Source organism: Echeneis naucrates, chromosome 17, assembly GCF_900963305.1.
Source record: "Echeneis naucrates chromosome 17, fEcheNa1.1, whole genome shotgun sequence".
Classification (NCBI taxonomy): domain Eukaryota; kingdom Metazoa; phylum Chordata; class Actinopteri; order Carangiformes; family Echeneidae; genus Echeneis; species Echeneis naucrates.
Genome location: NC_042527.1, coordinates 9,153,498 through 9,177,663, shown reverse-complemented (window position 1 = coordinate 9,177,663; position 24,166 = coordinate 9,153,498). Strand labels below are relative to the sequence as shown.

Sequence of the window (24,166 nt, the reverse complement as noted above, 5' to 3'; positions counted from 1 at the left end):
CATGTTTATGTAGGCCAATTTAAAAGTGTATGGACTGAGTGACAGTGGTTTCCAGACAAATATCATCTTGGGCTGCTGTCAAAGTGAGTCCTAACATGAGACACTGTGTGTTGTGCTGACAACAGCTACAAGCTCAAGCAGTCGTGGTCACCTTCAGGGTACATTCCCCAAAGGTTTTCAAAGGTTATATTTGTTTAACCTTAAAGTGGAACCTTCAGAGAGCAACTATGAAGGCAACACTTTTAAGTCTCACGTTAACGTGTCCTAACAATGTTTGATAAAGTCAGTGGGCTATTAAATCTGACAAGATAATGAAAGCTAACAATTTGGTTATAGGTACAATAAAGTTGCAAAGAGTGACAAGGGTGAAAGTGTTTGACGGCACCTATATGAACTATGGCTTCAAGAAAAAGGTTTTAGTTTTGTGTTGTGTGTGTGTTTTTCTTGGAGGTTAGTGTGAAACTGCATTCCCATTTCATAGGAAATGGTTTTGGTTTTTTCACTGCAGGATAACATCTGTCTGATGCATTTAATCAAACTTTTTTTTACCCAAATATCCTGTATCCTAGGCTATCAGACTGATGAACACCATGTCAAACTGAACACACTCTCACTTTAGTATAGGTCTGATTATTATAGATTATCTTTTGTCTAATGATATAGTACACTTTCATGGAGAATTTCCTGGAGAATTCATATCACTCAGCTCTACAGTTATACAATTAGAATATCCAACAGTATTATTTCTATAAGCTAATATGAATCCAAAAGCAAAATGGTCATTCATCAGCATATTGATGTAAATATTAAGCAATATGTAGTTTTCAGTCTTCCAGCCCTGGTGATTCCAACTTCAACCTCATTCCCAGAGTACATTTGCTTTTGCGTGTAACAGCAAACATACCCTTCAACACCTCTATGATGGGACATTACCTCTGACACCATATTACATTACCATGATTGTTAAACAAACTTACATAACATAGGTCCTGGCAGGTGGTGCAGATTCTGTAGGTCAGTGCCTTATCAGTGACATGGACACTTCACCAAGGTCAGTGAGATTAGTGCTCATCAGCTGGTAGTAAAAATAAAAAAAAAAATCTGCCATGTTAAAATAACTTCTATAAAGAGACCCTCGTGTTAATGATCACATGAATGTTTGAATGAGACGCAGCTCCCTGACAGAGCAGGACTGTGAGCAGTGCAGTAGTAACTGAATACCAGTAATGGAGGTAATAGTTGTGGGGGCAGTATTATGGATATATTGTTGCTTGCTTGAGGAGGGAATTGTTGGGTCTAGACCTGCTCTATATGTTAAGTCCCTTAATGTAACTCTGTTGTGATGTTTGCGCTCGGTAAACTTGATTTGATTGGATTTGAATAGGTAGTAGCCATGTCTGTGGCCAGGCCAGAGGCAGCAGCAGAATCGGTATTAGTGGTGGGGGTGGTTTTAGCAGGAGCTGTGGCAGCATCAGTAGCATCGTTAGCAGGGAGAGCTGCAGCATCGGCAGGAGTAATGTCCACATGCAGCATCAGTAGCATCGGCAGGAGTAATGTCCACATGCAGCATCAGTAGCATCGGCAGGAGTAATGTCCACATGCAGCATCAGTAGCATCGGTAGGAGTAATGTCCACATGCAGCATCAGTAGCATCGTTAGCAGGGAGAGCTGCAGCATCGGTAGGAGTAATGTCCACATGCAGCATCAGTAGCATCGGCAGGAGTAATGTCCACATGCAGCATCAGTGATAGCAGCAGTGCTGGCTGTTACGCACATTTCAGGGCGGATGGTTAGCGATTGAGCACACATACAAAAGCGTTTTCATTTATCTAAAAATGTGTCACCGTCAGCGCCGAATGAAACGTGATGTGAGAGGTCCGGTGCTGGAGAACTGCTCTCAGAGCCAGATCACTTCGGGCTTGGCTGTGTGAGCTTTTAAGAGGCTGTGTGGTTCCGTCTTCACTTCAGACCTGGACACGTCTGAGGGCGTGCGCTGTGACTCTCTCTCCCACTGTACGTGACGTCAAACCAGCATGGCGGTCAAGGTGACTTCGGCATCGCTCTCTTAACGATTTTCAAAGCTTTACTTTGACACTTTTGCATGTCTTGAGTTAATTTTCTTGAGTGGAAACGGTCCCAGCCGGGCTAGGCGGTGCTGGGCGGGCCGGGGTGGCTCGGCTCCGGTGTAGCTCCGCCGCTGTAGCATCCCTGAGCTAGCTGCCGCCCGGCGGTGCCCGGCCTTGATGAGACATCCACTGCCTCGACGTTAGCGGGATCATGCTAAATGATAAAAAAGGGAAAGCCTTAACGCTAACTGAGCTCGCATCCTTTCACAGCAGTCGATACTTTGTCTCTTTGCCCTCGTCCTCTCGCATTTTGCCGATTTAAAGCTTGTGTCATTGCCACGGTTCGTGTCCTCTTAATATGAGTAGTTTGCGCTTTGCTAGCCGGCTACTCAGGTGCAGCTTTAGTCTGAGCTGGTGTGCTTTGGCTGGTTGGCTGGTTTATTACACGTTTAACCTCCCTAACCTGTGTATCGTCTGCCAGGACTCAGTCGTTTCTTTTTGTGGTTGTGTGACGCTCCTGTCTCCTCGGCTTGTGTTTCTCCTTGAAGGAGACATGAACCCAGAGCTGCCTGGATGTTGTGCTTGTGTTTTTGCCTAGCACGCCACAGAAAGCCTGCTTTACTCAGCAGCTTCCTTTATTTGTCATTTTATCTGCCAATGTATGTTCCACACAGATGTTAATAAACGCCGTGTGTTGTTTCAGGTGCAATCTACCAAACGCGGGGACCCGAGTGAGCTGAAAGCAATTTTCCAAAAGGTAAGGTCACAGCTTTCCCCTCAAAGTCAGCCTCTGTGTGTTACTGTAGTGATGCTCATCGCTCAGATCACTTAGTTTCAACAGCTTCAGTGTGTGTCTATGTAGGGCTCAGGCCACCAGGACTGTGCTCACAGGCTGAATAAGCTTGTACGTTTTCGTCATGTGGTTTAAATCACAGCATTAGTCTCAGTCAAAGGTCCAGGACAGACTGCTGTAACTTTAACTACAGTGCTTGTCAGTGATCGTGGTCTTTCTTTTTTCTTTTCAACGAGAAGATGAAGCTTGAACAAAATAGTTGCTTATGCTTATACAGCAGCAGGTATTGCAAATCTAGTTGTTCCGCATTGCTTCTCTCAGTTTGCCTCAATTACTGTGACAAGTTAAAAGAAGAATTGGGTCGTTCACACCCTGGATAGCTCAGTTTGGAGAGGATCGTGCTTTTAATGTGAAGGTACAGGGTTCAGGCCTCTTGTCAGGCGAAAGTGTCAGGTTTTCTTTTTGTTGTCTCTGATGCTGCGTAAGCAAGAGCATGCATGTTCCTGTATTTAGTGAATGAAATGGCTTACAGCATTCTCATCTCATGCAACATTTTGAGTTGGATTAAGGGCTGTTGCATGACCATGAGATGTCCTGAGTATCTTTCACAAGAGAAGTTTGTGTTAAGCTTCATCTTTCACAACTGGCTTGTGCGTGGTGAATGTGTGGGACAGCAGTTGTTGGTAGGTTGATATCCACAGGTCAGATGGACAACAAAATGCAGAAGAAAAATTGGTACATCGTGCCTGCTTGTAAGTGCTATCCTGACATGTCGTGGTATTACTGCAAGACCAATGACCTTCGTTGTTCAGGTGCAGAATGAATCTCCAGCACAGTCAACTAAAATGCTAACAATGGAGCTGAGGTTTTTTGAGAACCACTGACCTCAAAATAGTCTTACATTTTTACCTTTAAATTTACTAAGAAATTGTGTCAATAACAAGGTTTACATAGTGCTGAATCAATCAAATGCACTTCATAAATACAAAGAAAAGTTTGCTCAATATTCACAACTTGAGACGCTGGACTTCTACTGGTTGTAAAGAGCCTACAGTATTCAGTGTGGTGCTCTACACTCAACAGGCCATTAGCTCTGGTGCTAGGAGGGTTCACAAAGTTAACTGAACTCTTAATAGAACCCAATATAAAACACTGCTGCTGGGTTGGATTAACTCTTGGTTATGTTAAAGTTAGTATCTGTAAAGGGTTTAGTATCCATGCTAATCTTACTTTCTGTTTCTCCTGTCAGTATGCCAGTGTTGTGGACAAGGATGGAGAGAGGTTCATGACCCCAGGAGACTTTGTCCAGAAGTATCTGGGACTGCAAACACAGATCCACCACAACCCCAAAACTGTACAACTCATTGCTGCTGTGGCTGACACCACAAAGGATGGGTATGTACGGTCAGAAAAAAACACACACAAGCATGCTTATCATCTCTAACTTAGTGTTTATTGACAACTTCTGATTAGAATTTGTAATTACCTTCAGAACAGATAAGATAAAGCTGCCAATGCCTGCTGCTTCCATGACTACTAGTTCACACAGGCTAACGTGCATTTTCTTTTTAAATCTCGATCTTTTGTCTCTTTTCTTTTCTTTTTTTTTTTCCTTTCTTTTTCTTTTTCTCTTAAACAATATTGCCCCTTTTCCCCCCTCCCCTTATGCCACCCACAATGGCAGGCTGATCTCGTTCCAGGAGTTCCTTGCCTTTGAATCGGTGTTGTGTGCGCCTGATGCTTTGTTCATAGTCGCCTACCAGTTGTTTGACAAGACGGGGACTGGAGCTGTTTCCTTCGGTAGGTACCGCTGTGTTGTCTTTGTTTTTACATTACCTTTGATAACCAGTCACATGTTAATGAATACACAAACTGACCGTATAAACATTGCTTTCTAATTTTTTTTTTTTTTTCATATTTATGATATTCTCATCATGAAAAAATTGCAGTCTAATAAAGAATTTGGGTAAGAAAAGGCCTTTAAAAGTCCTTAATTCGACCTTATGAAGGTGTGGGAATTTGCTGTTTTTTTTTCCTGCAGTGCACTCTGGAGTAAGAATGTCCTAACGTGACATAAACCAGATTATTCCTCTAAGTCATTATCCATGGATGGAGTTGCATAATGGTTCTCATGCACTGTGCCTACTTATTTACTTATGTCACACACACAAAGCTTCATGTTGTTGCACTAAAATTACCGGCTTTTCTGCTGTTTATGAAATTTGTCTGGTAAATTAATCATTCATTTGTGTTTTTATCTGTGTATTTGTGCTACAGAAAATGTGCGGGACATTTTCAGTCAGACCACTGTGCACCACCACATTCCCTTCAACTGGGACTGTGAGTTTGTACGTCTGCACTTTGGCCACGACCGCAAGAAATGTCTCAGCTACCTGGAATTCACCCAATTCTTGCAGGTATATTGTGCTGTCTTTGTATTGTTTTCTCTTTCACTTGTCTCTCTTTTTCAGACATTTGGACTGTTTTTTTTTTTTTTTTTTTTTTTTTTTAACTCAGCTATCTGTCAAATTTTTGTAGGAACTGCAGTTGGAGCATGCACGCCAGGCATTTGTCCAGAAGGACAAAGAAAAGAATGGCGTTATCTCTGCCATGGACTTCAGTGACATTATGGCCACCATCAGACACCACATGCTCACACCCTTTGTGGAGGAGAACCTTGTCTCAGTAAGTGTTTGGTTGTGCATAGAGAGTTTAATGAATGTCAATTGTGTAATTATTTTTTTAGATTACACATTTATGATTACTGTTAAAAAAAAAAAACAAACAAAAAAAACCCCAACAAACTTACACATAGAGGTATAAATTCACCGACCTGTGGGGTTGTGAAAATGTCTGGGATTATTAGCTTTAAAGGACTTTACTGAACATTTTTAACTTTTGCCTGGTCTATTTCAAACTATAAAAATCTTTTAAGCTTTGCTCAGGCTCATCAGTGTTCTCTAATTATGAATATGTCCACACATTTCCACCATAATTTCTGACATTGAAATGGTTCACCCAGAAGTCCTGATTGTTCTAATGCTGAATTACTTGAGATGTTTGTCATAAAAGGTAAACATCCTGTTAAAAATGTGCTGTGTAGGAATATGCTTTGTTTATGGTTGAATCTTTTATACATTTGTGTTAAAGTAAATAATTAGGGAATAAGCTCTGAAGAAAAATAAAACGGTACAATTTGAGATTTAATCATTTTCATTATGATAAAGGAGAAACAAAAATGCCTGATACAGTTACATAAACTGTTATTGGATAATGTGTAAACTGTACATCTGGCCTTCCCCTTAAGAGTTTATTTTCGAAGAAAGTTTATTTTGAAGAAAAATAAATACCTGATGTACCCTTTTTTCTACCAGGCTGCAGGTGGAAGCACCTCTCACATGGTCAGTTTCTCTTACTTCAATGCCTTCAACTCCCTCCTGAACAACATGGAGCTGATCCGTAAGATCTACAGCACGCTAGCTGGCACACGGAAAGACACACTCGTAACCAAAGGTGCATACAGATTGTTCTGTTGTGGTGAAGTTCTGTCTTTGCTTTTTCACTCAGATGCTCACAATGGTGTCCATGTTGTTGGAGAATGGGTTAGGGTTAGGGTTAATGGTCCCTTTTCTCTTTCTTGCTGCAGAGGAGTTTGTTCATGCTGCCAACAAGTTTGGTCAAATCACTCCCATGGAAATAGACATCCTGTACCAGTTATCTGGCCTGCACTCTCCCTCTGGGTAAAACATGGATGCTGATACAAGGGTTATTTCTTTGAAAGAATCAAACCAATTCACTTAATAGCACAATTGTATGATCCATATATATCCATTGACATTGACATCAATGATGACGACATAAATATGTGTGTATCAGGCGCCTGAATCTCAGTGACATTGAGAGGATAGCCCCATTAGAGGAGGGATGTTTGCCCTACCACCTGGTTGAAATTCAAAAACAGGTCAGTGTGTGTGCATCTCCTCCTTCCTTCCTTTATCACTGTTACCAGCCATACAAATCACTTTAACCATCTGTGCCCAAACAGACCCATGGGGAAAGTTCCAGGCCTGTGTGGCTCCAAGTTGCAGAGTCCGCCTACAGGTTCACCCTGGGCTCCATCGCTGGAGGTAGGATCTGCTGTGGGGAGACACATCAGCACAGCACAGTATCTTGTATATTTGGAAAATGTTTAGTCTGATTTTGTGTGTGTTCGCACAGCTACGGGAGCAACGGCAGTGTACCCCATTGACTTAGTGAAGACTCGTATGCAGAACCAGAGGTCCACGGGCTCCTTTGTTGGAGAGCTGATGTACAAGAACAGCTTTGACTGTGCTAAGAAGGTTCTCCGCTACGAGGGTTTCTTTGGCTTCTACAGAGGTAAGGCATGTTAGGAAAGACCGTCACAACACCAGCAATTTGGTTTTCAGGCTTCATTCTCATTTATTCGTCGTGTGTGTGTGTGTCACATTTTAACTTCTTTTGTTGTGCACTTCTCTGTCTTTGGTGGTTTTCACCTTCATGTCGTCTTTTCCATCTTCTCATTTCCTTTTGATTTCTCTCCTCTTGCTCCTTTTTGCACAGTATTAATAATGAACTGAGATTCTCCTGTTACTCAATCCCCCACGATGCCCCACAGGTCTGGTCCCTCAGCTTATAGGTGTGGCACCTGAGAAGGCTATCAAACTTACAGTGAGTACAGCCCTGCAACATTTATACTCACTCACCACATCACTAGCCTTATGAACCTCGTATCTTGCATTATTCTAAGGATTTTCATAGATGCTTTCAGAACAGATAAAGAATTTTCTGAAGGAAATATGGCCACCAACATACTCAATGCAAGAGAAATGCAGGTGAATCTAAACACAATGTACAATAAATATAGATAACACAAATGAATTCACACAGATGAGGCCTGTTGCTGAAGCCAAACTGGTAGCATGTTAGGGCAAAGTCTCCATGATCAGCAAATTTACAAAATAGACTGTTAGTTTTTGTTTTTTTATTACCCTGAATTGTCTGTTTGTGTCCTTCAGGTGAACGACTTTGTAAGAGACAAGTTCACTCAAAAAGACGACAGTGTTCCTTTATTTGCTGAGATTCTGGCAGGTGGCTGTGTAAGTACCAAGTCCCAGGTGTTTTTGAATGCATGAAGGAACAGTACATGATAAATGTGGATGCAGGGCTACAGAAGTAACTTGTGCATGAAGCCTGCTCAGTTGTTATATTAACTTGCTTGCAGAATTCCATGTGACAATGACTAACACTGGACTGTCAGACCAAATTGCGTCCAGAGCAAAATTGTCAATGTCCAATGCAATATGGCTTTTTTTTTTTTCTGCTTTTGTTTTTAATAGCGTTGTTCATCCTTACACACAATGGCCCAGCACTCCTTACCATCCAAGGAAATGGCAAAGTAAATGATTGATCAGGATTTAATTTTGATACTTTTTGATACTTTTGATACTTGTCATGAACAAGACTTGGTTCTCATATCACTGCTGTGTATTTATGAGATGCCGGAGACGTTATAGTTTATTTTTCTTTTCTGTATTTACATTTTTTTTCCAAGTGTGTGAACAAGCTCTTGTTCTCCTCATTTATTTAGGCTGGAGGGTCTCAGGTGATCTTTACCAACCCTCTGGAGATTGTGAAGATTCGCCTGCAGGTGGCAGGTGAGATCACCACTGGACCTCGAGTCAGCGCACTCAGTGTGGTCCGTGACCTTGGCTTCTTCGGTCTTTACAAGGTAACATGTCCTTTAGTGGACCAGCCTCCAGACCTGTTTAACTGGTACTCACTATCCCTAGCATGTGTACACACTTTCCTCTCTCACTCTCACAGTCTTAAATAGTCTCCTACATCTCTGTTCTTTGTGTGTCTGTCCAGGGTGCTAAAGCATGTTTCCTGAGAGACATCCCCTTCTCAGCCATCTATTTCCCTGCGTATGCACACCTAAAGGCCCAGCTAGCTGATGAGCAGGGCAGGCTGGGAGCTTTGCAGCTTCTCACCGCTGGAGCCATTGCTGGTAATGTCAGATTATGACCCAGAGCAGAACAAACTAGAAATCCCAAAAATAAAGCTGCATGTTTTGACTCCCTGAAGAAAGAGGACTCCCCAAGTAACTGCATGCCAGTTGATTGATTTTTTTTTTTTTTTTCCCCTCTCCCCCCCTTCCCTCTTCTCCATTTCCCAGGTATCCCTGCTGCCTCCCTTGTTACGCCTGCTGATGTCATCAAGACCCGCCTGCAAGTTGCAGCGAGGGCAGGACAGACCACTTACACAGGAGTGATCGATTGCTTCAGGAAGATTATGAGAGAGGAGGGGTTCAAGGCTTTGTGGAAGGGAGCCGGAGGTGTGTCCCTTTGCGTATCTTCCTGCACCCAGACACACAATATGTGCTATGTTTTTCCATTTTAAACTATGCTGACCTGTTTGTCCTCCTCCTCTCCAGCTCGTATGTGCAGGTCATCACCTCAGTTTGGTGTGACTCTAGTGACCTATGAGCTGCTGCAGCGGTGGTTCTATATTGACTTTGGAGGACAGTAAGTTGATAAACTGCCTCTTTAAACCATTATTCAGTCTTTGATGCATTCAGACAAACTAAATGAGCTTTTCTTAAGGTTTCATATTTTATTAGAGAAATCAGACTCCAGCTGATAGACGTGATTGTGTTTGATTTGTGTACTAAGTATATGTGATTGAAAGTACAGAACTGATGCTCCTGTAGTGTTTTAAGATGCATCAGCATAGTTTTTCCTCTGTAAAATGAACTTGTCATAACACAGTATATTTAGTTTTCACTGCAAAACCTTTCTTTCCTGAAGTCGTCCAGCAGGATCTGAGCCTACACCCAAGTCTCGCATCTCAGAGCTCCCTCCCATCAACGCGGACCACGTGGGAGGCTACCGCCTTGCTGCTGCCACCTTTGCTGGGGTGGAGAACAAATTCGGGCTTCACCTTCCCAAGTTCAAGTCCTCCGGCGTAGTTTCCATACATCACCCAGAGCCAGTCACTGCCACGCCAGCTCAGGCCTCATAAAGGTCTGGCATCTCCATATCACCATTCCATCCCTCCTCTACCAGGAGCCAGACACTTAGATACACAATTAAAACACACACCCTTAACAAACACTCCACAAACAGGGGCCATTAAGTTAGGAACAAACACACCAGCCCGTTCCTCTCTCCAAGGGGAAGGTGTGCTCCGCTGGTCCCCAGCCAGTAGCAGAGGTGGGACACTGGCTGCAGCTGTGCATGTAAGTGAGTAAGCAGTGACTAGACTGCAGCACAGACTTTTTTGTATCATGAATGGCTGTCTGCTCCTGGCATCTTCCTCTTTGTCTTCTTCTTTCCAGCATTTCTATAACACAGAGCTTCGGGCACTCTTCTCTCTCATGAGTAGCTGATGATTTTTTTTGTGTTCTCTGACACTCAGTTTGGGTAGGACCACTCTTATTGGACAGTGGACATAGAAAATATTAGATTGGTCAGTGTGTGTGTGTGTGGGAGGGGGAGCTCACTCTTGATCAGTCGTCATGCAGGAGGATACGTACTGTACATATTGTATAACTGCAGTGAACAAAATGTTACAAGACAAAGCTCCGTAACATTCAGGCACCATCATTATACTGTAATGTTCTTGCCTAATATGTTGGGCCTTTGGTCCTGGTCTCTGAGAATCACTCTTACTGATGTACAGAACTTTCAATAAACTGTTTTCTTGATGACAGGAATAATGGGCAGAGAATTAGGTATTAATAAATTAAATGTATCTCAATTCAGTCATTGTATTTTATTGAAATAAATCATCCATATGGGTTTAATTTTACCAATAAGTCTTGAGTTTTATTCCAATGGAAAAGTTCAACCATTGACAGGAAGGAATACGGTACAATCAGTCTATGCAGAATACTGATGTCATGTAATATCAAACATGGTTGCTACAGTGCATTTTGAGCTTGTTTTTAAATATTGAAGCTGTCTTTTTTTTTTTTTTTTTTTTTTTTTTTTAAACCAGCCTGGAGAGGTTGGACTGCTGCGTTATGATGGAATGAAAAATTGGATGGAGAAAGAAAGTACAGTTGTTTCCAACCTTGGCATTACAACTTCATTTAGTTCATTTAGAGCCTCTTAAAGAGGTCAAATAAGGAAAGCGTTTTCTACTACTCAGACAGGTACAGAGTATAAAACAGCCTTTGGTACAGAAAACATTACTTTTTAACTGTACTAGTGTCAAATTCAAGGCAATTGTAACAATGAGTTTTGCCTGGTTAAAAGCTTGTATTAATTTTAGGAATGTACTTCAAGCTTTTAGTACAAAGCAGAAATCTGTTTAAAACAATACACAAAATAAATAAGTGCCACCATCTGAATAAATATTAAATATTGTAGAGGTTAAAATCTTAAGAATGACACTCACTGCACCGGCCCGTGTGTACGTGTAAGCACATCATCTGTTTTAGACGGCATTCTCAAGTGCTGCTGAGGATAAAGAGGAACTGATACTGATATGTCAGTTGTCACCTTGCTGAAACTCTGCCAGTATTGTGCACAAGCATGTTCAGAAAATAATAAAGTAAAAATACTAAATGGTAATAAAAAGGTGCAGGTACAAAGGTTTGCATATTTGAAAAAAGGGCTGAGTTGGTTTAGGCCTTAGGAAAAAAAGCTGTTTCTGAAGCCCTGAGGATGTTATCAAAGCTAGAATTGAAAACAGTGGACAGCCACTATATCCTGAAAACCACTTCCCTCTGTTCCTCTCTGTTTTACTTTCAACCACTTGGCTGTGATCTCTGTACTACGGCTGTTGCTACATGACACATTCATTGTTCCTACAAACTGCACTGTCTGACACATTTAAAAACACATCTAAAATCATCTGGAACTGTCTTTTCTATCCATTCTAGCTCTGCACATCTCCTCAGGCCAGTCATGTTGTAGTAGGTGGAAAAGCTGAAAGCCAGAGAAAAGGGAGAAACGTTCCTCTAGCAGTGGCATGTCATGTAGTGTGCTATAAGTGTGTAGTGTACTGCAGAGGAAGAGTAAGGGTTGGGAACATCAGACGTTGGCCAGCTCTTCAGCTTCATCTCGGTTCTCGTTGATTTCAGCCAGTGTTCTGACGAAGCGCGTCCACTCGTCAGCCTTGGGCACGCAGATTTGCTGCAGAATGACATGACAACAAAATCAACAGCATGTCAAATAAGGAGCTGGGAAGAAAACTGAATTGACTGGTTTTAGTAGGAAACACTGAAATCACCCCAAAACAAACACGTAGTGTCAATAGTGAGAAGGAAGGATATCTCACCTCGCCTACATCGTACACCCGCACCTGTCCCTCAGAGTCCCCAGTGGCAATCTCTTTTCCAGTGTGAGCCCATCTCACGCGGTTCAGTGCAGGAGACCCCTCCACACACACAGTGGCAGTGGGAACCTAGAAAAAACACATCGACTGGTGGTGATGAGCAATTCCATTCTTAGGAAAAAAAAAAATGCTGTCAAAAAGCTCATGGAACAATGTCAACAATTTTCTCTTACATCACTCAAATTCATTGGCTATGTTTAAGGGTTGCTTGTAGCTTCATTGTAACAGTATTGATTTGAGAATTTTTTTTTCATATCTAAAATCTTCCTAAAAATTTAAAGTTACTCCTTTATAAGGAGAAATTCAAGTGTTGCGTTTCAATGTATTGTCAGCATGTTTGTGTACCTCAGTATCAGTGTTGAGGTTCCACAGGTCCAGACGGCCAGCTAGGTCCACACAAGCAAAGAGAGCAGGGTGTGTTGGAGACCACATTGCATCATAGACATAGTCGCAACTGTCCTCAAATGAGTACAGTGGACGGGTACTCTATAAAGAAGGACAAAAGGAGAAATGGATATGAGTTAAAAAACATGACTAATGATGCATCTAACAGTATAAAAGTGTGTCTGTCTCACCTTGGTGCTCCAGAGTTTGACGGTCCAGTCAAAAGAGGAGGAGATAAAGAGATGAGAGAAGTCAACAGGCCCACCTGCACTGTGGCAGCTCAGTCCAGTCACTGGACCATGATGGCCCTCAAACACCTCAGTGATGCCAGCCTTACTGTAACACACAGAAAATATTTAAGATCTTTAGGCTTCTACGTTTTACTTCTCTATTTTATTTGGAAATTGCTGTATAAAACAAACAAGGAGAGAGAGCTAAGTGAACCAACCTCCCATGGCGACAGGCAGTGTAGACAGAGCCGTCCTCGCTCCCCACCACAAAGTTGTTAACATCGCCCAGAGGGAAAGCCATTGAGGTGACAGCCACTGCCTTGCTCTGTTTGAACACCAGCTCCAGACTGTCCTACAGATAAGACAGATAAGACAGTCTCAGACAACCTGACAAACCCACTCAGATTTATAATAGTGTCTTTGTTATACCTGTGGCTGTGAGAGCATGTCAAGACTCCAGGAGCACATTTTGCCGTCAGTGGAAATACTGATCAGGTTGTTAGCGTTTTGGGTTCCTACCACATTCACACAGTAGACTGGGTGCTGAAGACAAAGGAGTAGGGAGGTGAACAAATCAATGACAGGAAAAATATGTTTGTGTCCAAGATTCAAAAAAAGAAAACCTGCGTTGAGTTTGTGACGATTTAAGGTGTGTTATTACTGTATGTGCAGCTGCAGACAAGGGGGTTCTCTGAACAGGGGTGCGCTTGTTGCTTCTGTTGTCCCATAAGACGATCTGTCCAGAGTACGTCCCTCCTACCACCAGGTTAGGGTGAAACTTTGCAAACCCAGCAGACATAACCTCCGACTGAAAAAATAAATGACATACTTTTAAGTATTTCCCTAAATTGGTTTTTAAGTGTATTAAGTGTATAATATTATTCTGGAATGAGCAGGCTGTAAGACCAATGCATGGAAGTTCTTCCCTTACCTGGCAGTGGAAGATGTACTCAGGTGTGCCCTTCTTGTATTTCATATTCCACACTAGTGCCACACCATCAGGCTCATGGGGAGCATCCTCATTGTTGTTATATGAAGCCACTAACAGCTCTGGGTACTGAGAGAAACAGAGCAGTCATTAGTAGATGCAGTGGAAAACATGTTGAAGAGCCGCAAATAAATCAGTGTGGACAGGACACTGCGATTTCACTTGGAATTAGTGTTTTTGCATTTTGTTTTCACTGCGGTGTGCCTTTCACCAAAAAAGCATTTCCCTCTCCATCTGGAGAATAAGATTAGTAGACTGAGGCTGTAGCACCACAGCACTTTTGGTCATGGCACATTTTTAAATATCTAGGCCAAAATGCATTTATTATTTTAATCAATTAACTATGCAGAACTAGCTGACATAGACTGAATTTCTGTCAGGGCACTCTAGTGGACATGCGCTGAGATACAATCTCTGTGGGGATCAATAGAAAATACATCCTACCTGAGGGGACCAGTCCAAGCAGGTAACAACTCTGTTTTTAGTCCAGCGCTCATCTGCAAACTGTCTGTTCAGAACCAACTTTGCGCCCGCTTGCAAGTCACTGAAACGGACACAAAAATGTAAGATCTGATCATGTTAGCTCTATTTGCAGCATTTAGATGGAGGAGAATTTTTTCAGGGACCTCACCCTTCCTTATCCTCTAGATCCCTCCCACTGTAGTCGAAGCAGACATCCACCTGCTCAGCCAGAGCTCGCTCAACAATTCTGCTTCCCCGCTCGAAAAATGACAAAAACTCCTCTGAGTGCAGGACCTGCAGCTTCTCTTCTTCTGTCAGCTCTTTAGGAGTGTCTACACAAGGGGCAGAAATCATAACTCTTCTTGTGATGTTTTAACAATCTTTCAGATAGAGAGTAACTCAAAACCTGCATTACAGCAAAATGAAGGAAAGAGCTGGGTAAGAAAATAAAAACAGTTGGAACTAGTACATTGATCAACAACATTGAAAAGCATTTCCTGTGACAGTTATTGTCATTTATATGTTACAAACGTCTGTCCTTACCCTCCTCCTGCTGTTCACCCTGTTCATCTTTCTCTTCTTGAGTGTCCTCCACTGGTGGGGGAGCAGTCATCTCTTCATCTTCTTCCTCGTCTAGAATACACACAAACAGATTTTAGCCGCAGTAAAAAAATAGAAAAAAAAAAAAAAAATGTTTGAGGAAAGTGTAATTGTGTATCTGTTCACCTACCTGCTTTTTGTTCAGTGTGTGACATGGCCTCAGTGGGTGTCTGTGTTTCTTTGGAATAAGAAACCATTTCCTTCGGGAGAAACTCCACCTGGGTCACTTTGGACATGCCCAGCCTCACAGCGCCACGTCTACACACATACACACACACATACAGGAACAGAACTTTTACAAAACAAAGTGGAACTGAATATAACATCTTTGTGAATAAACATGAATAACAGATGTACAGAGATATTACTAACACATCTGGACAAATCTAAAATGAAACCACAAAGACTGATTTAAGTTGGAAGACAAGCTAAAGGAGAGAGGAGGAGCAGTACCCCATCAGCTCAGAGTCGGAGTGGAGTTGTAGAGTAGAGGGGTCAGGATCCCAATGCAATGTCCTTATACAGCCAAACCACCAGATGGTATTAGTAAAAGAAAGACGGGACAGAGGGAAGAGAGGAAACAAGAGGATGAAACGAAACGCAGAGGACAAGCAGACGGTGAGCCATATAAGAGATGTTAAAGAAGGAGGACAGGGAGAGAAGCAGAACGGAGTGTATGTTAATTTAGACATGTCAGTGTGCCGGTAAAAAGGCAAAAGAGGAGACAGGTCAGAATTCATCAAGTATAATTACATAGTTAACACACAAAGACAGAGACATGCATAAATCCCATAAAACTATCCAAACAACTCCCATCTTCCTCTCTCTGCACACATACACAAACCTTGGTCCTGCGTTTCCATCCCCTGAATCTTGGCTTCCTGCATCGCTGCCCACTGATTTGTTGGAGGGAGACATTGGGGCAGGGACTAGGTAGTGAAACAGACACGTATCTTCTGTTACTACCCTCAGGGGCTGCGCTGTGAGTGTGCAAGTCAATGAATTGGTGAGTGAGTGAGTGAGTGAGTGAGTGAGTGAGTGAGTGAGTGAGTGAGCAAGTGAGGGAAGGAGTGAGGTATGGAAAGGGTGCGTGAGTGAGTGAGTGAGTGAGTGAATGAGTTTGCATGCAGTAAGGAGGAAAAACACAAAAAAGGAGACAAAGGGGAGAGAAGAGAGAATGAAAATAAATGGCAGGCAGGTTTTAGGTGTCATGCACAACACAGTTATGTAAAATGTACAGATATTGTGTATGGAAAGGGAAAACAGTGGATGAAACCAAGCCAGCCTACAAAGTTAGAAGTGACTTTTATAGACAATGCAAATCCATCAAGCACACAAATAGAAAGTGATGGGAGATAGGTTGGGATGAGACTTAGAAGCAGAAGCATGCAAACAGTGTGTATTTACCGTGGGGTATGTCAGGGGTGATGCCAACACTCTGCAGCAGAGCCTCCGCCTCCCTCCTCTTCCTCTCCAGGTCAGAGTCTTCATGGCCAACAGAAGAGCCACCTCCTGCCTCCACTCCACGCTTTGAATCTCCCTACAGAAGAAGAAGTACAGAACGCCTCAATATGAAAACATGAACAGAAACTTGGCTACTTCTTCATTAGGGAATAAGTGACATGGGTTACGACATACATCCTTCTTTTTCTTCTCCTCTTCTTTTCTCTTCTTCTCCTCTCGAATCTGCGCAATCCGTTGTTTCTTCCTCTCTAGCTCAGCCTTGAGCTCACTCTTGTCAGACATACTGCAGGAGGAAGACAGAATTGAAACAGCACAATGAGACCTTCTTTCAAAACTAATCTCTTCCAAAGATAAAAATCATTCCTGCTTACTATTATAATTTTTTTAATATAACTAATATGAGGGTAACATGGCGGCATAGTGGTTAGCACTATTGCCCCACAATAAGATGGTCACAGATTTGTGAGGCCATTCTGTACGGACCTGTGTCTGCATGGGTTTCCTCCAGGTACTTCGGTTTGAATGTTTGGGTTAATTGGTGACTCGATGAGTGGTTGTTAGTCTCTGTGTGTTGGCCCTGTGATGGACTGGTGACCTTTCCAGGGTGTACCCCACCCTAGCACAATGTGAGCTGGGATCGGCTCCAGCACCCCCAGCGACCCGGAAACGGATAAGTGGTAGAAGATAGAGGCATGGATGAATGAACTAATATGAGAATTTTGACCTTGTTGGTTTTCTTTTACTAAAAGAACCCATTAAGCCCATTACCTGTGGACTTTGGACTGCTGGTTGGCTGAAAGGAAACTCAAAGAGCTACCTTGGTCTGAAGGAAATTATAATGACCTTGTCACTATTTCCTAGTTATATTTTATCACCATAATCTCGTTATTCTCATTTTATCTGAAGAATCTGAAAACCTAAGTGGGATGAGGAGTCTTGTGTTTCTATCCGTGCAGGACTTTTGCAGGATCAACAACTGCAAAATGACTCAAACATCAGAAAATTTGCAGGCACCAGAATAAGGCAGATTGTGATTTCCCCTGTAACTTGGGGGGGAAAAAGTTCTATCTTTTTTCCAGTATGCAAACTTAACATAGTCGAGCTGCAGTTTTATGGAGTTTTGGACTTGCAGCTTGTGTCCATGCAGCTTTCTAAAGCAGCCCTGGGCTTGTCACACCGGGAACATGTGAACACCAACAAGCTGATCACAACAATGACTTCTTTATCTGTCTTCTCCATAATGTCAGGGATAATCACGGCTGACCTCAGTATGGTGTCAGCACAAAGCACGTTACATGATCTATATGCTGGTCTGTTCTTTTTTTTTTTTTTTTTTTTTAATCCAAAAATGAAATAGTCGTCGTTTGTAATGCTGGAACTTTAGTCACAGTGAGTATCTGAACAAATAACGGCGTGCTCATGTCAGGCTGTTCATATCATGCTAATCCTGTTCACTCACTGCCGTGGGTGTTTATAACAGCAGACGCTCCCCACCACTCCACCCACTGTCACATAAAAGACAATAAATCAGGACCACTCCTGCCCGCTCACCGAAACTTTCCCCGTAAAAAGGGCTAACTTGGCACAAGCTTCGTGTTTTGCGTGTTTTCTGCGCGGCCTGTTGTTGAAATATGTTTATAATCTGATTTCTCGGTCGGTGAAGGGGCAGCTAAACTAGCTAGCTCCGTTAGCACGCTAGTCTCCATGGCAGCGGGCCGGCCGACCGTTACAACACCATGGCGAAGCTTTTTTCTTTTCTTTCCCCCTCCATGTCTCCAAAACACGCTTCACAGCAACACGGGCAGAAAGGAGGTGTAAAATACCTGGTGTCGGACAGTAGACTGGAGCAGACAGACGACAGGGCAGCCCAGCTTGGGTGGCGGCGGTGGTGTGAGGAGGGATGGAGGAGGTGGAGACTGGTGATGCTGGAAGAGACGGCCGGCAGCTCGGTGTTACAGGTCGGTACCGCTCTCTGCCGGCCAGAGGACTCCTCACTGACCTGTCACTGACTGTTATCACTGTTCAGACTGGTCCACACATCACACAACAACACAACAGGTTTTATTGCTTTTATTTCAAATATGATTATTGTAAGTCACTTTTTTATGAACACATAATCAGATACAGTATAGACATAGTGTGATTTGTTTCCTTGGTTAGACATGTTGTAGAACATGATGGACTGCATAGTTCGAATGTAACGCTGCTTATTTATTTAGTTATTTATTTATCTTCGCTCTGTTTGTCCTGTTTGCATTGATTTTGTAGTCTTACCCTGCAGATAAAGCTTTAATTTCTTAAGCAGGTTGTTTTTTATTGTGGATCTGGAGCTGGGTTGGCATAACGGAAGGGGTCGTAAAGGTCACGTTTGAAATCATATGGGTCAAAGTAAGGGTAGGGGGGTTTCTCCGTTGCCGATGCTGCACTGGCTTTGTCTTCTGGTTTTCCTCCTTCTTCTTTCACCACTTCCTCCTTAGCAATTGCCTCCGGTGCCGAAGTTTCCTGGATAGGTCGGGGAGGGTGGTCAATGAGGCAGTCGGGGTCCCAGTATGGGTCACAGTCATACTCCATAGCTTTGGCAGTGATAACAGGGGGTGGAGGTGGAGCAGATTTTTCGGGAGCAGGAGGAGGTGGAGGCGTTTGGGGTGGAGCTGCAGCCTCTATTTCTTCCTCTGTCCTGGGCCTACAGGTGGGGTTAAGTCGTGGGTCACATAGCACTGGAACTGCCCCTGTTGGCAGGTAGACAATCTGAGGTTTGCACAGTGGGTCTTTAGGGTTACACAGGTAGACCTTCTGAGCATTTGCCAGAGGGTCTGGTGTGGGTGAATGGGTAGTTGGAGGTGGAGGAGGCTGGGTTGTTGTGGTTGGTGCTGCGGTGGTTGTCAACACACCCATTACATTTTGGTAACTGGAAGCATCTGGGCCGTAAGTCAACTCCAAGTGACGCATTTGTTGATACAGCATTCTGATCCTGTCAATCTCATAAAGCTGAAGAAGAGACAGAAAAAATATCAGAAAAAACAGAGTATTCGTAATGAATAAAATATTACCAACCTTCCTGAACTTACTCCCTCAATATGCCCAATGCTGTTGTAGAAGCGATAGTAGGATTGGAAGTCAGGATTGCCTCGGTACCACTTTGGGTCAATGTTCCTCTTTGGGCGAGAATTAGTCAAAAAATCATGTGCATGAGCTGAGTCAATGCTCACTGGATTCCCTGTGGAAGAACATGGAAGCAGGAATGAAAAATATGATAGAATCAAAGTTGTAGCCTAAAGGTATTATACACAAATATAAATACAGAAAAAATATCTCACAAAAAGTATCATGCAATTTAGTTTTACACTTTCATTCAATTTAACTAATGTATTCTTAATCTAATCATGTTAAATCATTGAAGATTAAATACCTCCACTCTTTACTTTGAAAAGAGATGTTGCTTCGAGACAACCTGAAAAGAGGAAGAGAAAATGCAGCATTATCCAAAGGATTACAGTGTATGTCCACTACAATCATCTAAGAGTCTAATGGGAATAGTCACTGCTCACTACCTTCAATCCAGGAATTATCATTGGTAGAGCTATAAATCCAATTTATTATATTAAAAAACATTTTATGCAATTCACTCAGACAAACCTGATATTAGTAGCATACAGCATAGTGTCCGCAATAGGGACATGTGAGGAAGCATCTTCAGGATCTGCAAATGCAATATCAAGTAAAAAATGAAACATAATATAAAGGGTACTCTCTAGTGTCATTTAAGTCCATGACATTAACTGTAAATTGGAAATTCACTGCCTTCAAAGCAAATACTACCCAAAGAAATGAAAAACGACAACAAAAAATCACCTTGAAATAATATTTCTGCAAAATCCAACTATATACTCATTAAAATATTTTATATTATACAGGTTTATTCAGTTGTAGTAACTATAAATGATTCCACAGTCTTTTCAAACATCTTAAAAAGAGGAAAATATTTTTTCCTATATAATAAATATTTTAAAGATCTACATTTAAATTTAATATGGATGTTACATTAATAAGAAAAGTAAACTTGCTCACCTGCTCTTGCTTCTCCCAGGCCTTGGTCTATTCTGCTGCACAACATAACTGTTCATAAATACTGCTGTTGATGCTGGGCCCTTTCAATTGGCCACTGAGCTGCAAGTAGGCCTAACTCCACCCCTTGTGGATTTTCTGGTGAGACGTGGAAGAGCTCATTAGCACGCTGCACATGAACCAGCATTAAAAGATCAACTTCAAACAAAATGTGACTCCTTGTAAATGCATAAGATACAACCCAGTAACAGCCAGGCACCCACTGGGTGCACAGGCAGTCCAGCCACTTTGAGTTACCATGCATATTATTGTCCAAGGTAAAGCCATCAGGGAAGCTGGAATTTGTGCATTCAATAACAATGCACAAAGTCTAGCAACAAACTTTTCCAAAATCTACAACTAAAATAAGCAGATTGTTCTGTTTGTTTTGCACACTAAATATGGAGAAAAGGTTGAAATACAGGATGCTATAGTAGACCAATTCCTGACGAAACATGCCTGGTGGGTAAAAATTAACCCTTTGTCGCAAAACAGCTGGCTGCATCCTTTTAACTTTGGTCTCAACCAGTCAAAAAATAGAGGGGGAGATGAGTCAACTGCTGTTTAAGTCCCCAAGAAATATGCAGGAATTATGGGCTAGCTTGTTCAAACACCAAGCCAAGGGACTTCAGAATTGTTTTGAGCCTTCAACACATCTTTCTAAATCTCTGGATAGCACAAATACATATAAGTAGGTAAGGCGATAGAAGCTTACACACAATAAATTAATTTGCACCAGAACGTCCATTTCTTTGTCTCATGCCTTGTGTCCTCCTGTCTGAATTGGAGACACAAGTGGCAAATAACATTACATACATAATGTGCAAGGAACTAAGATGAATACAAACCATACTTGAATGTGTTCCGGATGTCTGCCATCACATCAACACACCAGTGTGAGATCAAGTGACCACTAGTGATTTAGAAAATGTGTGTGACAACAACACCGTGTTATACTGTCTGCCCCATATTTACAACATACAACTGGTACTTGCATGCTTCATTACATTCACAGGTTTTCTTTTGACTTAATTATGACTTTCTTCACTTCCATTTTGTTCGGTAACTGACAATTCTGTGTTTCAGATTTCAACAGTCAAGCAAACTCTTTCCTTCAAACCAGCAGGTAAGGCTGCGATCAAAGAGCACAAGAAGGAGACAGGGAGTCTAAAGTAGCATTCTGCCAGGTGGCTGTTGGTGAACATCACACTGTAATTGCTCTGTGCACATGACAAAAATGTGAGGGTAAGGGTGCCTGTTACTCTTAGATGATATACATTTATTTTACCCATATGTTGCTAAAAACACAATATAAATCAAACTGCTTCATAGAGTGTAAAGAGGGCAAAAATATGACTGGGACACGTCAAGAATCTTTTTTTATATATCTATGAATTTGCAGTTCAGTCACAGTACCACAATATGTGGATAATATTTAGTAACAAAAATTTGAAGTTGAAACAACAATGTTGGACTTGCTGCAGATGGACGTGAGTCTAGCTTTGTGACATAAAAAAACATTATAACAACTCTTTGAATGCATCCCAATATCTTTAAAAAATATTTAATAATAAATTTTACTATAGATTAATGGTAATTGAATGAGATTCTTAACTATCTCTTTTGGGGGGAGGATTGCACTCTATCCTATAATACTTTTCAGAGATGATTATTTGTGACATTACTGAATGCTCCTCCATGACAGTGAATCATGATGTGTAGCCTTTATTTCAATCATACCTCTAATGGAGACTCTGGGCTAGCTGTATTACTCTGGTGTACAGCTTTCATTGCACAACTTTACCAGCACCTTCAGGGCATCAATTATCACACTTGGTGCCCCTCTGAACTTCAACTGAAATTACACCTTGTCATAGAGCTCTCTGCAGGAAACCAGAGGTCCAACCAGGGAGAAATGTTTTCAACATACCTGTAATTCCACTGTTATGTACATTGAATGACCTCTGTGTATGATAATGTGCCATACAGATAAACTTCTCTTATCCTTAGTAAGGGGATAAATTTAAAGCAATTTAATTCTTATTTTGATAACCATATTCACTTTGTCAGAATTATGGGCCAGATTGACACATTGCAATTGTGCTCAGTGTTCTTATTGTAGAATCGGGTACCACTATAAATTCTTGGATGAAGCTGTTCTCTTGTTTTTGAAGAGGAGGATTTACAAATGTACGAAAAGAACCTACATAGCAAATCTGCCCCACTGACAGCCTACACAGTCCATCTTCACTCTGCCTGCACAGACGATTAACAGTATATGCTGTTATAAAGACTTATTGCAGCTAACTGGTACCAAATTAAACCTTAGCTAAGACACATATTTTACATATGAATTCAGATTTCAGCATATACACCTGTATCAATGCTGTCCTTACAAATCAAATTAATTTAATATTTGTATATTTTATTTGAAAATGAGAAATTAAATTCAGTCTGTGACAGATGACCATAATCCATCATGTACACAGTTCTAAAAATCAATCTGCCATCTAATCAGATTAATGTTTGCTGAATAGCATTTAGTTGTTTTTTTCAGGTTCCTGGTGTTGTGTATGCTTAATGCACTGTCAATGGGACACTTGCATGTAAAGGATCTATCATTAATGTTATTAGCAACACTTTATATTTTGCCTACTATGAAATCGCCAAATGTCTGCTCTGAAAAAAAAAAAAAAAAAAAATTTAAATACAGGTGAAATATCAAGCAGCTACACAATACTGGAAAGTTCTTTCCATTATAAACATACATACACATATTTCCATTTTAATGCCTGTTTATACTTACACTATATTTCAGAGGAACGTTTACATTTTTTTCTTTTTTACATATTTCACCCTTTTACCAGTTTGACTGCTGCATACAAAGGTTTACTCTGTAGCTTGTGGTTTTAAATACCAAACATATGCTCAGTTTATAGTTTTTTTTTTATTGTTTTGGAAAACTTTCACTGCTTTGTTTAACTTTGTCACTACTCCAGGTACTTTACATACTATTTTTCCTTGAGTAAAAGTTCTTAATACTTCTTTTACTATAAATAAAAAGGCCTGCGCCATAACACAAAAAATGAGGGGGAAAAAACTCTTTGGTTAACTTGTGTTAAAATTGATGTTCAGCAGTGGTGGAAATGGCTCATTGTTATTAAAGTATGTTGGGGTTAGGGTCAGGTGAGCTGTGAATAATCCATTTGTTTTATTTTTTCATCTGGTGACCAGATCCTGCCCTAATTGTACCGAGTTATTTCCTGATAAAACATTAAAAACTGATCATGGTGGCTGAGTCGACCTGCAGCCGGCTCCCTCCGATGATGAAGAGAGAAGGAGGGGACAGGCAGGCAGCCAGTGTAGGAAAAGTTCACTTTCTACATGAAACCCTAATAGTTAAGTTTACAATTTTTAAAATGAACTAGTTCAGATCATAGTTTAGAATTCAACATTCCATGTTCAAGTTCAATACGTTCAGCTGCTGTGCGCTCGTTTTTTTTTTTTTTTTGTTTTTTTTTGATGGCCTATTTGTCAGTGCGGCAGGTATGGGTTGCCAGATTGAGTGTTTTTCTTCTACATATTAAGGCCTGTTGTACTGTATTGTTGTATTGTTGTATGCCTGAAGAAGGTGCAATGGCAGAAAGCATATAATGAATATATGCACAGTGTATGAGTGTGCGGTCACTGTTTTGCTTTTTTTCTGACATGT

General features: G+C 41.5%; 3 protein-coding genes across 6 annotated transcripts; 1 reads left to right on the top strand and 2 right to left on the bottom strand.

Annotated features, from left to right (window-relative positions):
• Window positions 1-1,972: 1,972 nt before the first annotated feature.
• LOC115058372 (calcium-binding mitochondrial carrier protein Aralar1-like) lies at window positions 1,973-10,685 on the top strand. 2 transcript variants are annotated; one of them, XM_029525722.1, is made up of 18 exons: window positions 1,973-2,045; window positions 2,770-2,823; window positions 4,109-4,254; window positions 4,544-4,659; window positions 5,137-5,276; window positions 5,398-5,544; window positions 6,234-6,372; window positions 6,506-6,599; window positions 6,736-6,820; window positions 6,905-6,986; window positions 7,078-7,236; window positions 7,496-7,548; window positions 7,896-7,976; window positions 8,468-8,608; window positions 8,749-8,887; window positions 9,056-9,214; window positions 9,314-9,404; window positions 9,687-10,685. In XM_029525722.1, the coding sequence occupies exons 1-18, from the start codon at window positions 2,034-2,036 to the stop codon at window positions 9,898-9,900; spliced, it is 2,052 nt and encodes a 683-aa protein (XP_029381582.1). In that variant the 5' UTR covers window positions 1,973-2,033; the 3' UTR covers window positions 9,901-10,685. The 2 variants fall into 2 exon arrangements, with proteins under 2 accessions (XP_029381582.1, XP_029381583.1); XM_029525723.1 differs by having other exon boundaries at window positions 6,736-6,826.
• A 146-nt stretch (window positions 10,686-10,831) lies between these two features.
• On the bottom strand, window positions 10,832-18,257 carry LOC115058374 (cytoplasmic dynein 1 intermediate chain 2-like). Of its 3 annotated transcripts, XM_029525725.1 has the most exons (17): window positions 18,174-18,257; window positions 16,525-16,633; window positions 16,294-16,426; window positions 15,731-15,815; window positions 15,340-15,402; window positions 15,017-15,144; window positions 14,830-14,919; window positions 14,456-14,618; window positions 14,269-14,368; window positions 13,768-13,893; window positions 13,498-13,644; window positions 13,266-13,379; window positions 13,055-13,188; window positions 12,798-12,942; window positions 12,568-12,708; window positions 12,166-12,291; window positions 10,832-12,020 (listed from the first exon to the last, which is right to left on the bottom strand). In XM_029525725.1, the coding sequence occupies exons 2-17, from the start codon at window positions 16,630-16,632 to the stop codon at window positions 11,919-11,921; spliced, it is 1,905 nt and encodes a 634-aa protein (XP_029381585.1). In that variant the 5' UTR covers window position 16,633; window positions 18,174-18,257; the 3' UTR covers window positions 10,832-11,918. The 3 variants fall into 3 exon arrangements, with proteins under 3 accessions (XP_029381585.1, XP_029381584.1, XP_029381586.1); XM_029525724.1 differs by lacking the exon at window positions 15,340-15,402 and having other exon boundaries at window positions 15,731-15,866; XM_029525726.1 differs by lacking the exon at window positions 15,340-15,402.
• Window positions 18,258-18,439: 182 nt separating this feature from the next.
• LOC115057586 (extensin-like) lies at window positions 18,440-20,041 on the bottom strand. The gene is made up of 3 exons (XM_029524743.1): window positions 20,005-20,041; window positions 19,419-19,567; window positions 18,440-19,338 (listed from the first exon to the last, which is right to left on the bottom strand). Exons 1-3 carry the CDS (start codon window positions 20,039-20,041, stop codon window positions 18,664-18,666), a joined length of 861 nt encoding a protein of 286 aa, XP_029380603.1. The 3' UTR covers window positions 18,440-18,663.
• Window positions 20,042-24,166: the final 4,125 nt, after the last annotated feature.